The sequence below is a fragment of the Ambystoma mexicanum genome, chromosome 10, assembly GCF_040938575.1.
Source record: "Ambystoma mexicanum isolate Mex_15411 chromosome 10, UKY_AmexF1_1, whole genome shotgun sequence".
NCBI classification, from domain to species: Eukaryota; Metazoa; Chordata; class Amphibia; order Caudata; family Ambystomatidae; genus Ambystoma; species Ambystoma mexicanum.
The window spans coordinates 1,022,845,907-1,022,864,145 of NC_090932.1; the positions used below are offsets into that span (position 1 = coordinate 1,022,845,907).

An 18,239-nucleotide genomic window follows, 5' to 3' on the forward strand; every position below is an offset into this window, starting at 1 on the left:
CCTCCTGCATTTGCTGCAATGTACCTGAACTCTGAGGGCTGCGTTGATACCTTCTCCTGATTGGTTCCTCAGAAGACGTGCCTTTAAGAATCTGTTCTTCACACCTTTCTGCTCTTTCTCACAAAGAATTAGTAAAGTATGGGTTAGACGCAGTGCCAGCCATTTAAGGGGTTATAGGGTTATCATACAACTTAGCTACAGCATACCTTAACGAGGTGTTAGTGTCTGAGAGCGCGAGGGATGGGATTGTGACTTAAGTTCCTCTCTGGGGTTTCCTGTCCTTTAGGGTGGAGTCACCTCCAGAGATACCCTGCTTCCCCGGGTACTCTAGAGGATGTTAAGCCTAGCATTCTCACCTTCCTAGTCCCAGAGTAGGTGGCTCTTACTTGGAGAGAGGTGACAAACTCCTTCGATTTGTCACAATAGGGAGACCTAATAAAAAGGAGGCTCGTGTTTTTCCTACAGATTTAACCCGGGCAGAGAGAGTCTGCTGCAGCTATCACTCCGATTTCAATGAATGGGAGGGTACACCCCCCAAAGAACAGAAAGAAAACGTTTTTACAAACTCCCAGCCCAACAAAAGGACTTTATAGCGCACACACTAACCTGCTGAGTACAGGGGACAGCCAGACTGGATTCAAAAGCGAGTGCAGCCAGCGGCGGAGAGTCAAGACAGTGGCACCAGCACAGCGGCTCACAGCTCCAAACCCAAAAGAAATAAAAAATGGTGGCTGCACTATTTGAAGACTTCCATTCCAGACTCAGAACTACAAAGCAGCTTTGGCACTAAGCATGCTCAGCCAGAACCTCTGGCCTTTCCAGCCACTCACTGGCAAGCAAATCAGTCCAAGTACTATACAAAGGCCCGCTCCAAGGACAGCAGGGAAAGGGAATTTTGAAGGGCAGAGTTGTAATATGGAAGAGCTGTAGAACTGTTGGATGAGAAGGCATGGGGAGTAGGAAGCAGACTAGCAAATCCGGAGGGCAGAGAAAAGTGAGCTAAAAATGAACTTTAAAATTCTTTTGCATGGCTCAATGAGCTTTCTGGGCAAGTGGTGGTCCATACATTCTTATCCAATGTCTTCTTCTCTACCATCCTTCAAGACTACTCAGACCAGAGACCACCAGAAAAGTATGAACTGCATCCCCAAGCAAAGCTGTGTGGGCAAGACGATGCTGTCCACCCAACAGCTATGAAGCGATACCATCTCATCAGACTCAAGAACTCAATCAAATGTCACCAAATTTGGAAAGGCCCTTGAGGTGAAACGCTTTAAGCTATCTTTTTCGTTACTGTCTGGCATGTACCTAACTGAACTTTGGGGCTGCCAATATTTTGTCAAATTCTGAACTTATTCCTCCAAAACTAGATATTGTAATTCATTTGTCGGCTTGTCCGCCTGTACACAATCACGCCCATCCTTAATGCTCCAGGTGCCGCACTGCGATTTGCTTACATATGGCGCTTTATAACTCACAGGGGAATAAATATATTAATCTATTTGTCATCTCCAAAAATTTACCTGTAATCTACAGATAATGTCCATCAGCTAAAAAAGAAACAACCATTCCTCCCACACCCCCACCCACAATCATCATAAAACGCAACCGTGAACGGCAGGATCTCTGCATGTCGAAGTGCAACAGCACAGTAACCCCCCCCCCCGCCCCTCAAACCCCATGCCAACAGGAAATTGGAACTCATGGATCGGTCTAGCAGTAAACTCCAATAGCAGGAGTCCTCATTAATACCAAATGCCCTGTCCTTCCCCCAACAAACAAACTCACCTCTCCATCTCTAGCACCTTCACACTACACACAAAGACAACAATACAAATGGCTGCTTTATGCATACTAATACGTTATTCATTTGGTGCAATAGCCAAGCTCCCAACTTTAGGTCCTTCGAAAACAGCCCATGTTAGTGGCTAAACCGGTGTCCAAGCACTGCCATCTAATAGCTCTTGCGTTCTTCCCTGTGGATAGAACATACCCAATCTCACCGCCACAAATCACATGAACCACATCGGCACTGAGGGTTCAGGTACTTCTGGCTTCACTCACCAACACTTCAGGTTTCTCATCTGCCTCCCCCTCTGCCCTACTAACACTCCGAACCCGCCTGGTACCTTTCAGGGTTGCATGGTAGATGGTGCCAGTATAGCAGAGGTGCGCTATGCATGACCACTTTACATTACATCACATATGTGGTCATTTCCATGTCTCAGCCAAAGCCTGGCCTGCTGTGCACCCATTTGTGACCATGCCCCTTGTCAAAGTCAGCACCCAGCCCATAATATGTGCAGCCACTCCTGATGTTTGGGGGAGTTGAGGTTCCTCACCTAGGTTGTTCTGCTTGGCTGGGACAATGACAGCAGTCACAGTCTTCTCGTTCGGGAGTGGAGGGGCCTTGTAGCAGACTAATCGGGCAATGACTTCCACCAGCATCCTCCTCAGCCAGGGCGGGATTCTGGTCCCGTGCACAGCGCCACGATGCAGGACGTGGGTAATGATCACTGTCTCCATCAGGCTGAGGACCAGAAGAGCGAGGCAGACGGAGAAGTATATACCTAGGGGAGAGAGAACATGGAATTTAAGATATATGTCTGAAGTTTCTGTCATCCACGGTATAGGTGATGGTAGCTGTGTCCGAGGGAAGGTTAAAGGCAGTGCAAGGATTCACAGGCTTCCAGTTTCTGAATAAATAATACACAGCTGACAAGTTTCCCTCTGTCATGCATGACACCGCAAACCATTCCTGGTTTTTCCAATTGCATGCTGCGACTTGTAGTTTCGTTTTCCCATTGCAAGTATGGGCCTAAAGGTCACAGCATGTAATGGGGGAAATAGGTCTGGCTTGAGGTGTCACGCATGGACCTTTGGTAGCTATGAACATAAGGCATGATGGGGAGGGCCAGGAGATAATGTTTTAACCAGGTGCTTAAAACAAGTGGCTTTTCCCCAAGAATCCATTACTTTAATGGCATGTTGAAAAGGACATGCATAGCGGAAAAGTATATGCCATTCTGTGCCCCCACTCCGCATTGAAAAAAGATGAATATCCCAAGGATCGGCAAAAAAATAGTTAAGAGAGTTTTACATATTAATGCCTGTCTTTAATAGTTTTTTTTCTGATCCGCAGAATTGGAAAATCAGCCCATTGTTCTCCTTTTAGAAGCACAGCCATCTAATAGCTCTTGCATTCACCCAATCTCAACGCCACAAATCACATGAACCATATCGAACCATATCGGCACTGAGGGTTCAGGCACTTCTGGCTTCCCTCAGCAACACTTCAGGTTTCATGATCCAGAGCATGACAAAGCCATTGCAATGGTGAGTAACATCCTTTGCCAACATGTGCCCCTTTGAGGATAGAATCACGTGCTTTTAGAAAGGCGGATAAAGTCGTGAACTGATTGCTAAGTCATGATCATTTTCCTGAAGTGGCTTTAATCAGGGTTGTCCAACTCCAGGTTTTGAGGGCTGGAATCCTGGCAGGTTTTCAAGATATCCATTATTAATATCCATGAGATACATTTTCATACAATGATTCTAAATGTATGCACATTTTCTTCTCATGAATATTAACGAGGCATATCCTGAAAACCTGTCAGGATTCTGGCCCTCATGGCCTGGAGTTGGACAACCATTCTACTCCATAGTTTAAATCAAAGCAATTTTGTTTGAAGAAAGTGTGGACTGACTCCTCTGTACCCCTGTTGCAAATTTCATTGGAGGAATCTGAAAGTCTTCCTTTCTTAAGGAAAAGTCATACGTGTAAGGAAAAACATTGAGTTTCACCTCTTGCTTGCCTTTGAACCCACTTTGGGCTGCCTTGATTTTGATCCACTCTGTTACAGCCACAGTCTGCCTCTTTCTTAGAGCTAAACAGGGAGCTCTGCTCCGAAAGCTGAGCTTTCTGTGAAAGCTCATGCTATTTCCACCTGTGTATCATAATGTTTTGCAGGTCCTCCTTGCTCTAGGACCACATATGTAAAGGAGACAAGATGCAGGGAGAGACTTGCGTATAGGACAATGGGCCTCATTGTTACTCGGCCGGTCCGGTAAAAAAGTGCTGGTATTTATCTATACAGGTACTTTACCAGACTGGCAGAGTACAAATATGCCGGTGGGGGTAACCTGACTTGCCTACAACCAGGAGCTGGAGGTTACTAAGGCTCCCATCGACAAAATAGTCGGAATTTTCTGCACCGGCAATACCAGTGCCAAAAATACTTGCAAATCCTCCATGGATTCCTATTGGACCCCATGGAATGGGGATTTACCAGTGGTTCTGCCACCTTTAATATGCCGGTATTACCAGAATCTCAAGCATCGGAAACGGTAGGTACGTTTGCCAGTATACTGGTGGATTTTCTGCCAGGATGCTGGAAAATTTGAAATGAGGCCCAATGTCTGAAGAGATGGCTGCCATGGCCTAGTTCTGTGGGCCAATGGGGGTCAGTTTGAACAAAGCTACCCGAATCACAAGGCACTTTTACTGGCACAGTGTTTTTTTTAAAATAGCACGCCAGCCAAGTTACTAATCTAATCGCCTATCGTGAAAAATGCTTCCCAGCATAAAATTGCTTCCCCTGACCACACAACATGACGTGGTTTATATCAGAGGAGCTACACTGCGGTTCTTGAACCTTTGGATTCAATGTATAACAGAAAGACCTAGGCTTGCTCTGCAGTTCAATGCTCTAGGTTGAGGGGCATCTCCTTGAATTTCACATTCTAAGAGCACACTCCGCCCACTGCAAATGTTATCATGTAACTTCTTCTTGCACACCTGCTAGTGAATTATCCAATACTCTGGTTTTGATTGTTTGAGCACATTGTGAAACTGATTTTCCCTGCATGCTTCGTAGTAATGACTATAAGGTTTTGCTCATGTGCCTTCTCATTGTAATGTTCTTTAACTGATCACTCTTGTACATCAGCTAATCATGTATCCTTCCTCATTAACTAGCCCTCTCTGGCTCCTCATGTATGCTGCTGTTTATCTGATCACTCCTATTTCACTGTTGTGTGTTAGTCTGGGGAATTGAACATACACGCTTCTCTGCCTTTACACAGCTCAAGATAATTGCTTCTGTGACTGTCAGGCTGCTGCTTAAGTCAACATTTTTAGAATAGCCTCTATGCAAGAGAATGTAGACTGCATTCCAAGCTTACTAATCAGCCGGTCTAATAATTAATTCATCTTTCATAACAAGCTTAATACCGGAGACCAGTCTCTAAGCGTGGGACTGTGATTCAAACCTGTGTTGCTCTGGGTTGTCTTATTTCCAAGACAACCGGGTTGCCCTGAAACTATCCTCCTGGGCTGTAATGCAATCATGTGCTAATTAAACTGTATAGACCCAAACCAAAGGCTGCACCAGGCATTACGTGTCCTGAAGTCCAAACTAAGGGCCTGAGCACAGCGAGCTCGTTTACCAAGATTTACGGGCCCATAATGCCTGGTGTGACACAGGTTCCGGGCCTCCAAAGTGATTATAATACACTTTTGGCATTAGAATTAACAATGGCCTTTGAATAATGTATGACTCTGCACTTACAGTCTGGGGGACTTGGCTGCAGGTACGCTCTGCATCGCCGCTGGTAGACTTGAAACATTGCATGCTGGGCAGTCTGTGGGTTATGCAAGTCCCCGGGCTATAACAGTTTGTACAGACCTCAGATTGTTCAATGACAAGACTGTATGAATGTTCCGAGGAATATCATGACCATTACAATTACATTTGTTTTTTGATGGAATGGCTTTATGAATTGTAACTTCTGTTAAAACGACTACTATTGTGTACGAACAGCATTCACTGCATCACCTGTGCGTATGCCCACTGAACTACCTGCACCCACTGTTGTTGCACCTGTGCCTATGCCCACTGAACTGTCTGCACTTCGCACCACACCACAACCCACCCTACAGAATTCTGCCCATACGCTAAAGTGTGCATTAGTTAATGCTCGCTCTATTCCTGCGCATCCCCTCGACATCCACGATCTGATCACCAAAGACAATCTAGACATACTTTCCTTCACAGAAACCTGGTTAAATGATAGCTCAGGACCTGCCCTCTCCCTAGCCATCCCCGCAGACTATGCTATCTTCAGGAAAGACCGTACTAACCAGAGAGGAGGGGGCGTCGCCCTCATAGCCAAGAACTCCCTTAGCATTAGGGAATCACCAGCACACCAGGGACTAAATGGACACAACTGTGACTACCTCCCACTTAAAATCAATGTGTCACACACCTGCACCATTAATATGCATATTGTATACCGACCACCTGGCCCCTGCACTGACTTCCAAGATTCCATTGTCCACGCTCTATCGGACAATATAAAAAAAACATCCCAAACCATCCTCCTGGGTGACCTCAACCTAGGCCTCAATGACCCTAAAGACCAGCACGCCAAAGCGCTTAACAAAGCCCTTATCAATCTCGGCTTCGCGCCCACCATTACTGAACCTACCCACATCAAAGGACGCACCCTGGACTGGATTAGCCAAAACAACTGCTCCATTCTGGTCACCGCCAATACCCACATCCCATGGTCCGACCACCACTATATCCAATTCAACCTCACCACTAAAAAAGACTCCGTACCCACTCAGATCCCCTGCCCAGCAGCATACGCCAGGAGTTCACATAAACTTACAGTTGAAAATCTGGCACTGTTCCTAATTGTCCCCGCGCTACAAACGCCGACCTCCAACAACCCAGAAACTCTCGCAAGCACCTTCAAAAGTATCATCACCAAAGCTATAGACGCAATTGCTCCCCTAACCCTCAAGAAAGCCAAGAAAATAAATCACTCCAATTCCTGGTTCTCCAATGAGCTACTCAAGCAACGCTCAGAAAAAAGATCCGCCCTCTACACCTGGAAAGCCAACCCCTCAGAAACAAATAGGGAGGCCTTCAAAATCATCTCCAGGTCATATAAAAACAATCTCATCAAAGCCAAAGCCCTTTCATTTAACACTAGAATCAATGACGCCAAATCCAACTCCAAGGAAATATTCTCCATCTTCAGAGAATTGGAAAAACCCTCTACTCCTCCGCCCACGCTTATCAAGGATGCCAAATGGTGTAACAGCATTCAATCTGCAATGCTAGACAAACTCGACACCCTGTAGGCCAAAATCATTGGCCACCAAAAAATGCTAGAAAAGCTAATAGCTAGCCAGCATAGTAAAGTCCCTGTCTCACCAGCACCTAAATCCTCACTCCCATTTGAATTTAGAGACATCACTGAATTAGAGACCATCACCCTGCTTAAGTCTATTAAACCCTCCAACTGCAAAGGTGATGCCTGCCCTGCCCAACTTATCAAAGACTCGTCTCACGCCCTTGCTCCCTTTATCACTGCCTTTATCAATGCCTCCTTCAGATCAGGCCTTGTCCCTAAAGATCTCAAAGAAGCTTGGGTACGCCCTTTAATCAAAAAGCCAACACTCAACCCCACTGTCCCCGGTAACTACAGACCAATCACCACAGTCCCATTCCTGCTAAAAAATTCTCAACAAAGCAGCCTATATGCAAGTCCAAAAACACCTCGAGGAAAACCAACTCCTAGGCCTGCGCCAATCAGGTTTCCGCCCACGGAATCAGCCCTCCTCGACCTAAAAAAACAAATGAACGACTTGAGGGACTTAGGCAAACCTGCACTTGTCCTACTCCTCGACTTATCCGCTGCGTTTGACTTGGTCGACCACAACACGCTGTGCCGTCACCTTGCCTCTGCAGCTAACTTCTCACACAAAGCACGCAACTGGATCACCTCCTTTCTCCAAGGCAGGGCTATGAAAGTCTTCTCGGACTCGGCCACTGCCGCCCCGAGCCTACTTACATGTGGAGTCCCACAAGGGTCCTGCATAGCACCTACACTCTATAACCTGTTCACTAGGCTACTGTTCAGCATCTTGGATGCCATGGGCATTTCATACACCAATTATGCGGATGATACGCAGGTGTTAATCCCTCTCTCGGGTGACTACAAGACTGACATGGCCAATCTTACGGATATATACTCAACCATCCAATCCTGGATGGCTGACAACTGGCTCTGTTTCAATAGTGAAAAAACAGAACTCCTACTCATCGGCTCACCTACCACCCTGGGTAACCTCAGTCGGGAATACTCATCCTTCACCATCGACAATACACCTATCAAAGTGTCTGACCACGTCAAAACACTGGGCGTCTACCTAGACTCAAACCTCACCATGGACAGACAAGTAAATGCCATCTCCATCTCATCAGCCTACTACGCCAAAATCATTAATGCAGCCAGACCATTCCTCTCACAACATAACTGCCTCACCATAGCTAGAGCCATCATTGGCTCTAGACTAGATTACTGCAACGCCCTACTTTCCGGGACGTCATGCAAAAACCTTTCTAAACTGCAAATAGTGCAAAACAATGCCCTCAGGGCAGCCACTGGGACTTCAAGGAAAGAACACATCTCAGAAATCAGGAGACAAGTCCATTGGCTCCCAGTCAAACAGAGAATCACGTTTAAAACTCTTTCACTAGCACACAAATGCCTCCATGACACTGCCCCTCCATACCTTGTACAGAGGATTGTCAAACACACTGCCACTAGACCCCTTAGGGAGGGTTACTCTAACCTTATCCAGATGCCCAAAACCAAAAAGGCCCACGCAGGAGGATCCAGCTTCCCTACGATAGCTGCCTCACAGTGGAATGCCCTCTCGCCTAGCCTCAGAATGATTCAATCCCACCTTGCGTTCCGCAAAGCACTCAAAACACTACTCTTCATTTAACCAACATACCCTGCTGTGTTTTGTGTTTTTGTCTGCTCAAAGAAAAATGTTGACTACTGTATACTGTAACTAAGAGACCTTTTGGTCAGATGTAACCTCCCCAATGAAAATTCTTTGCAATCTCTTGTAACAAGCGCCACGATGCCCCCGGGCTGTACGTGCGCTTTACAAATGCGAATAAATAAATAAATAAATACACTCTTCTAGTTGAAATAGTAGCCATAGTGAACTGCTACTTTTATGGGCAAGTATTTAATGTCACACTGAGCATGGGCTAGAACGGAAACCCTGTGCAAGACAACAGTTGCCCCCCCTATGGGCTCAGGGCACGTAAGAAGAGGGCATTTCCTTCTTAGCCCGTCTAGAAAATCATGGTTCATCTGGCCTTTACCAAAGGAATTCTGCAATGACCTTTCAAGATGTGGGCTGTCTGCAGAGTGCTGCATCATGACAGCAAGGTATTGAAGACATGCATGGATTGGCTGTATATAGTAGGAAAGGAGGGTTTCCAAACAATGAAGGGCAATCTTTGAACGTACAAGCAGCAAAGAACTGTTTGAAGGACTTGTCTGATCAAGAGTAACCTGAATCCCTTGAGGGCAACAATAAAGCCTGAAGGGAGTTGTAAATAATTGAATTCTAAGACATCAGACTTGTATTACAAAGGGTCACCCACCCGTGTACAACACTTTATTACAATAATTCTCTTTTGCACCATGGCAATTTGTGCTCTTGTGTGAATACAAAACTGCATTGCACAAATGTGAAATGCATGTGTTAGGAGCCCGAGAGTCACACTCCCAAGCTTATCAAGTTCGGATGTGGGCATGCAGTCTTTAGCCCCTCTTTGCTAGCCCCTCCAGCTAATTGAGCACCTCAATAGGAGGGGCCTGCAAAATATGAAGCAGGGCTGAAGACCAGATCTGATTGGCTAGGCTAGGAAGCCTAGGCTATGAAGTTCAGCTCCGCCAGGGGAATCATGAAACTTTCAGAGATCTTCCTGCCTTCCCAACCCCTATGAGGAGGGTATGTGGAAACCTGCTGCAGACCTTTGTCAGGTTGTAGGCGCGTGGTTCCAAGAAGGTTAACACTGCATCTATAAGCATGATGAACCATAACCTCCTACTTGCGAAGGACTTAGACGCTGCTGCCAATATTACCCACTCCAAATGTGCACACAGCAGTCCTGTGGGCGGCATTCTATGGCATTTCATCAGACAGTGTCCAGGTTCGGTGACAAGGGCATTCCTTGGATAACGAAGGCAATCTTAAACATCCTTCAGTTCTTATGTGTCACGGCCGTGTGATGCATTGAAATAGTGTTTTCATTTGGAACTCTGGGTAAGGAATCTCGAGAGAGACACCTTACTGCTCTGAGTTCCAGTAGGACAACAGGGAGGGAAGACGCCTCTGAGGACCCAGAACCTCTCCAGTTGAGTTCTGCTAAACAGGAGAGAGGAAACTGCCACTACTGCTGTCCCAATAACTGACTTACAGAAAGTATTCCCTTAGTCTGCCTTTCCTCCATTTCCGGGAATCTGGTAACACCCGACCAAGATTCCCCCACATCACCGGGGATTCCAGTATGCAAGTGTCATATTAAGGCAGCCATGGGCCATAGGGTTTGCGCAGTGTGCAGGTGTCTGCCACTGCTGGTATAGATTGAGTCTGGCCAATTCTAGGAATTCTATTCTGGGATCTGTAATTGGATCTGTCCCTGAGAGATACTGCCATCGCGAGAGCGCGTGGAGAGGAACGCGGCAGACTAAGTGGAAAGCTTAATTTACATCTTACGCTAAAGCTTAACAAGCTTAATAATCTACATCATATAAAAAAGATTCTTGAAAAATGCACGACATTCATGAGTCTACTTACAATAAAATACATTCCAAACTGGGATGGCCTTGTGGACCCACCAAATAGTCAAATCCTGTAGGGTTTTCATAATGACAAAAGAAATGAGCAAATACCACTCAGTGAAATTTATCATGCGAGCTTTTCTCAGAATTGGCTGTCCTGAAAGCTTTATTCTAACAGCTGTACAAAGCTATGTAAAACAGATCCTAACGATGAAATACAACACATTTAGAGACATTAATAAGACATGTGTGTGGCCCGGAGAAAAAAACATGTGTGCCTGATCCTGCATCCAAATCAGCAAGCATCTCCCTTTTCAGGAACACAATATTAAACTCATTTTGAATTTAAAAAATGTATAATACAAAAAAATCAGAACTTAAAAGCATAACGCTCCAAAATGGGGAAAGTTGGAAAGGCCAATTTTAGTTTTGAAACTTCAAATCCATAGTTGAATTTTTAAATACTGAAGTCCCAAATCCAAATTTTCAATTTGCACTCCAGTAAAGCCGAATAAAATGATGGAGACTTGATGTAAATGGGCCTATTGGCTCTATGAGTCTACAAGAGTAGTCCTCAAGGACCAAATCCAGTACAATGAAATGAATACAGTGAATCTAAATGGGAATCATATATATGCTCTGTGGTTATCCTGAAAACATGGGGTGGTTGAGATTCGAGGATCGCACTTGGAGATTCTTACATTGCAAGAAGGAATAATTAACACTGCAGTGCACACATTCTTTCTGCATTTTAAAATGAATTATGTCCAATCTACTTCAAAGAGTCATGCACCATGACCACCATGGTTGTGCACAGCGCTGGGTCAGGCTGTCGGTGGGTTTGCCGACAGTTTTAGGTGGGTGGGTTCCGAGTTGTGGACATTGGAATTGGAAATGAGGAATCGCATGGCTGTAGCTAGCATCTCCTATGGAGGCTGGGATTTGACCTTATGGACTTTATGATGAGTCTGTTTACCAATGCAAGATGTCTGTTGGATTTTATAGTATTGCCCAGCTTGCAAACTGATGCTTTCATTTATCCTAAACCATCTTGGTGGATGAGTACTTCCTACCTGCTTGCCGCGGCACAGGATGGCAGTATAGAAGCAGGCACCGGCAGGCTGCAACTCCTCCTGTACTTTGCCACTACAGTTGCTGTTGTGCTCCCGTACTACTGGGAAGTGGCGTTACCCATGAGATACTACTCCCCATACTTCTGGGAATGTTCGGCAGGCGGTAAAATGGCATGAAGGAAGAGTGGCCAATAGCTTTGCAGAAAAAGAGTAGCAGCTGGTGCCTCGACCCTGTCACAGTAAGACCGGAGGTGAACCAAGTCCCTAACCTAATATTAAGGGGCATGGAATTGGACCACCTAAGGTAAATGCTTTGGATGGTCTCTGTTGTTTTTCATATTACAGTGCTAATTCAGATGTCAACAGTTCAGATCTTTGGTCTCAGATGCTTCCTGCCCCATTTACCCTCCTGGTGTGACTAGTGGATCTGGTTGAGACAGGAGCCATGTCAGACCTGCCTCACCTCACACAAGGATGGTCCGGTCATGAGCGCATTACCGATGAGGGGCGTCCCATTGGTGGTGCTGGGCAGCAGGTCATTCATGATGAGGAGGAAGACGGTGTAGCCCAGGAGGAGGGTCATCTTGAAGGAGGCGCGGTCCACACTGTGCGGCGGCAGGTAGAAGCTCATGATGTCGATCACCATCAGGAAGGCGCTGGGGATCAGCAGGTTCACCACATACAGCAGTGGCCTTCGTTTCACGATTACCTGGGAAGGGAGGGGCAATGACACTGGGTGTACAGGGGAAACACAGAGCAGCGCACAAGTGGACACAGATACTACATGGGAAAACAGACAGGAAGATGGAAACTGGCGTTGTGCAGTGAAACGCAAGTTTGCTAAACAGGCCATTGGGTACAGTTAACATATTGGGGGACAGGCCCGTTGCAGTGAGCAAGGCATGGATGAAGGCACATTATAGTGAAAGAACCTGGAGTCTAAAGAATTCAATTTAGGCCTAGTGCAGCAAAACACACTGGGGTACCATGAACCTGCCCAATGCAACAAGACAAGCTAAGAGTATGGGAAATTATGCTTGGTGCAGTGACGCATGCTTGAGATAAGGAGGGAGAGCCTAATCCAGAGAAACCAGAGGGAGCACAGTTACGCGTGTCTAGTACAGTGAAATACACTGCGGTAGAGCCAATTAGGCTTACTGAATTAACAACAGAAGGACACCATGAACAGGTCCAGCGATTCAATCCTGGATGTCTTCTCGTTACCTCTCCTTCAACTCCTCTAAAACACCTTTATCTGTTTTCTACTCCCAAACACCTGTGCACTCGGTCACGCTTCAGCTCTTTTTCCCTCTTGGCCCCAAAACGTGGAAATATCCTTCCTCCTGATATCCGTGCTTCCCCCTATTGCCGCATTTTACGCTCTCGCCTTAAGACTGATCTTTTACTTTTATTCGCTTCTTCCTAAACAAACTATTTTTTGCCCACATGAGCATTTCATTGTACCATTCTTGTTACTATGTAAAGCACCTTGGCGAAGGAGCTCCATACATTCTAATAAAATACAAATATTTGTATTATTTTTGTTGTTGTTTAAAGTGTAGACCTAGCTCGAGGGTAGCGGAGCACTGTACCAGGTCTGGGTAGTCAGATTTTGGGCTGGTATCTTTTAACAGTAGCACAGAACTGTGAGTTGCGTTCTGGGCGTCCATTGGGATGAGTCCAGGATCAGGTGCAAATCCAATGCAGGGAAACAAACCAAAGAAAAGGCAAGTATGCCCAGTGCCCTGGAATGCATCCAAGGCGAAGCCTGACTGTGCAGGTGCCAGTATTGCTTGAATGCCATAACAATAGAGTTCATCTAGCACTCTATGCTGGAAATTGCCTATTTTATCCACCTCTGCAATATGATGGGCAAGGGACAGTTTATGAATATAAACTCCTGAATGCTTCACGTTTGAAGATGGTGCAGGACACACGCTTAGCTGTGGGAGGGGTGCTGAACAAATTAAGGTTGTATATGATGAGAAGTTCACCACGGTCTGCGCATTGACTGAGCTTGAGAAACTGTTTTCTCATCCAGCAGTCCAGGGCTGAGATGACATTTTTCAAATGTTTCACCTATGTCAAAGGTAGAGGTTGGGGGAGTCACCACCAGCACAATCTGAGTGCCATGTTTGTTTGTTTGTTTGTTTGTTTGTTTATTTGTTAACGCGCACCAAACCCTTAGGTAGACGGACGCAACAGTACAGGAATTCACAAAGCATAGTTACAGGCAGGTACATACATGTGCAAATGATACAATATAATACAGTACAATATAATACAGTGTATAATACAAAATATGATACAAGATATAGCTAATCAAGGTGCAAATCAGGACCAGAATGGGTCTTATGGGGTATACAAACAGTGTGCATACATATGGATACAGTGTCTAATACAGGATCTGGCTGATCGGGTGCAAGTCGGGATCAGCTCTGAACATAGTCTAAGTATAGGGTGATAGTAGGGTGTCAGAGACAGGACGAGGAGATTATAGGTCATTAGTGCAGAGCCCCTTGATAGCATTGTGTCTAAATCTGACGTACAGTAGTGGTCGTCTGCGGTCGTTAGGGTGCATAGTTACTAAAACTAAAACCAAAAGAGCAGTAAGCCTGGAAGGGGGAATCAGGTAGATATTAAAAAGATAGATATTCAAAAGGATTGGGGATAGTGCTGATCCCTGGGGGACTCCACATCTTACCTGTATTGGTAATGAGGGGGCATGGCGATCCTTTGCTAATGATCGGTGAGAAAGGATTTAAGTCATATATGGGTGGAACCCACGACAGCCTTTCTCTAATGATTATGGTGAAACGAGTCCCACCGAGTGTGGAAAGCTGTCTAGATATCCAAGAGCTCAGCAATCGCCATGCCCCCTCTGTCCACAGTGAGTTGTAGGTCACATCAGGCTGTTACCTCATTCTTATTTATTTATTTAAAACATGTAATAATGGGCAGACCTGGACCAAAGGCAACGCAGTGCAATATAATCATAAAACAACAAAAGGGTAATTGCATAAAAGACAGCCTGCGCGTTGTCATCTTCAACCATCAGTTCCAACCCAATAATCTAATTGGGGAACGTCATTATTTTGGGATCGATTTTGTTGCATTGGCCGTTTAACGAGTCAAATGATCTCTCGCTTGACAAAAGCTTGTTGTTGTGTTATATTCCTGAATATCTGCCTGACATTGGAGATTTGAGATTGGACGGTTATTATTATTATTATCATTAGGACATTTATTGAGCATGAACCACGCCTCAGGAAGCAATGCAGTGCTTCACAAGTCATAGAGGAAGTGCACAACAAGGGAAGCAAACTGCAAGAGATCCATACAAGGGTGCAAAGAGCTAAAAAGGTGGGAGGGGGAGGGTGGTCAAATTGGCAGGAAGGGGTCTACAAGCAACCAGTAGAGGAAACTGAGGGCGGGGGAGGTCAGATCTTCCAGGCTCAGGTTAGGTGGGGAGAGAAGGGTGTGTGGACCTAGGTGTTACGGTGGAGCCATTCCTTGAATGATAGCTTCCCTGGTTCCTAGTTTCCAAGGTTTCTTCAGGAAAGGGGTTAAAACAGCTTCTTCTTGCAAAGATGAAACACATTCCTGGTTGAGGGAAACCTTACAAATTCATAAAAATGGCGCTTATTTAAGATTGGTGGAGTACCTGTTCATAGTGCAAGGCCAGTAAGGGGCAAGATATCTGAGAAAATGCAACCTTTTCCATTGAGGTGAGGATTCTGTGTGAGCTGTACATCACAACCCTAAATGGTGCAAAACTGTTTGATTTCCCACAGGAGCAGCGATAATCCTTTCATATTCCCCAATGTCCCCAATGTCTCCATGCCAGCCCACTTTAAAATATGCCAAAACATAAGTCCTAAACCACTGCGTGTCTACCTAGACACCGAACCCCTAAACCTAAATCTGATTTCCACATGCAGATTGTAACGAAACAGTAATTGTACAGCGTGTAACTTGGTGTGGAAGGACAAGGGCGCCATTACAGAAACTTTGTATGATGTAAGAGCAGTTTTGCCCGCTACTAGCACTAGGGCAAACATTGCCATAGAGGAAAACACCTATTCCTTCAATGCATGTTTTCACGAGGGCCATGTTTGTCTTCTTGCTAATAATACCATGCAAACTTGCATTTGTACCAGTTCAAAGTTTCTCCAATGTGGCACCAGATGCTTTATGTCGACCAACCCAAATGTCCTCATTTTATCGACCTCAGAAAGATGAAGGGGTGAGTGGACCAGCAGGGATTCCAACCTATGACCTATGAGATCAAGCACACTTCCTTGCAGTGGATGCACTGATCTACCGAGCCACAGACAAAACCTGTTCGCAGGTTACTGCAAATTACAGGAAAGAGAAACGCTTGAATGAAAATAATTCTCCATTACAAGAGACGTTCCCTCTGAGTAACCCACATCCAGCTTTTGCAGAGATTGTGGGCTCTGTCTGATCCAGACCTGTGTGAGGAACCCTAGGGTTTATGTGTTTGCATTTCATTTCACTTCTTTGAAGCCCCACCCATGACCGCTTTCCAGCGGTTTCTCTTTACACTCTCTCGCTGGGAATTTCTTCTGAGAGGGGATCAGCATCACAGGGTAAGTCAAGCTTCCTGGTCCCTCAGTGGTCTGATGTCCGAGGACCTGGACACCGATCATAGATAACCAAACTAACCCATTCTCCTTTAATGGCCAGTCATCGCTTTTATTTTACTGAAGTCATTCAATGTTGACACAGGGAAATCAGACCAGCAGAGTCTCAGGACCTCCTAGTATTTGGATGTCTGTCTATTGAGCAACTTCCTGCTTAAATCACAGACGGATGCAATTAAGCACATTCTGATTAAAGAAAAACCTCTTTGCAGCCTTATCACTAACTAACAGGGAGTAGGACCTTGAAGGACACCTCTCAGAAGGGTCCCAAGTTAATGAGTGAGTTTACCCTTATTCTTGCATGTCTATCATCAATGGCGTGGAAGGACAAGGGCGCCATTACAGAAACTTTGTATGATGCAAGAGCAGTTTTGCCCGCTACTAGCACTAGGGCAAACATTGCAATAGAGGAAAACACCTATTCCTTCAATGCATGTTTGCACCTTGCTTCTGATTTGTCATCAATGACTTATCTTGTTCCTGTGATTTCATGCAGGTTGTTTGACCTGCTCAAGGCACTTGATGTTGTCACATTAGGCGTTGTATAAGGCACTTCTGCATTACTATGAGTGTTTACTTTATTTTTGGTTACTTTTAAGAGTGCATATGTTTATTATATTTAAACCAAGGCTGACATCTGATCCCTTTAGCCATTACAGTTTTGATATATACCCCCTCTGCTTACTTCGGTTACCAGGCTATGGAAGACCTGGTGAAGTCATGTTATATCAGAGCATGGTCTTAAAGTTATCAGGGATTTCACTTTATGCTTGTTTGCTACTCTTCAGCCGTTTTCCTACCTCAAACTGAGTCTGGCTGTCAAGGCCTAAAACCTGCATTGGATGGCCTGTGCATTTTTAGTGCACTGTCTCACCCCTATGGCTCACCCCACCAATCCTACCCCTCTCTTCAAACACTTGACACAGGGAATGCCATATTTTCAAGGGTGATGACTAATAAATTATTGTTTTAATTGAATCTGTTGAGTCTAAGTGGGTCACATTGACAATGAATTGAGCACTGAGTGAGTAACATTGAACACTGTTGAGCACCCAGTGGGTCATACTGACCAACTGACTTTTCCTTCTCATTTCTCAGTCAACCCATTCCATGATCCGATCACACACACATCACAACATGGGACCCTTACATTTTGTTGGGGCTCTACTCATTACGAGCTGGAGACTTTCCATGGAATGAACTTACCCAAAAGGTGACAATGTCCCATTCATCAATGCCAAACTTCAAGATGTCTGGGTAACCCTCAATTCGGACAAGCTCCCACTCTCCACTGGTCTCCAGGAATTGCTTGGAGTTCTCGGAGATCTGTTCTATGGTCAAGGCAAGACCCAATCGGACATCCTTCACTGCAAGTAACCACAAAGACTGAGTGAGCCTTCGGGCATCAGGGGTTACATGCTTCAGCTTGCCCACAATGTTCCATGTATTTATTGCCTTTGTATTGTTATTTGTGGAAAATATGTATTTGAATAGTTGTCAACTCAAAAACTGGAAGTGGTTTGTAGTTTGTCGTTTGGCACTGCTCTCAGGCTGAACACATTGGAGACGGGGACAGTAGGAGTTTAGCCTGAAGCAGAGTGCACCATGGAAATCGCACCCTTGAAGTGTAGAGCATATCCCATGTCAGGAGAGCAAGCACACATGGGGCGAGAACCCAACTTTTCACACCACTCAATCACCCGCTCAGGCCTCTAGCATGCGCTGCAGATGTTAGGTCCAGTTGAAGAAGGCACATGCACCTGTGCTCAAAAGTATCTGTTACGTAGAAACATGGTTGCCTCATGGTCTGACAAATGGGGGGCCTTGTTCTGGA

The 18,239-nt window shown here is 45.4% G+C and overlaps 1 protein-coding gene across 1 annotated transcript in view; it reads right to left on the bottom strand.

The window, feature by feature from the left end:
• Window positions 1-2,211: 2,211 nt before the first annotated feature.
• Window positions 2,212-18,239, bottom strand: part of LOC138492966 (5-hydroxytryptamine receptor 3C-like) — a 50,457-nt gene continuing 34,429 nt past the window's right edge. The window contains exons 7-9 of the mRNA XM_069620244.1: window positions 17,612-17,772; window positions 12,237-12,447; window positions 2,212-2,570 (exon numbers count right to left, since the gene is read on the bottom strand). Coding sequence (XP_069476345.1) covers window positions 2,212-2,570; window positions 12,237-12,447; window positions 17,612-17,772 — 731 coding nt within the window. The remainder of the gene's footprint in view (window positions 2,571-12,236; window positions 12,448-17,611; window positions 17,773-18,239) is intronic.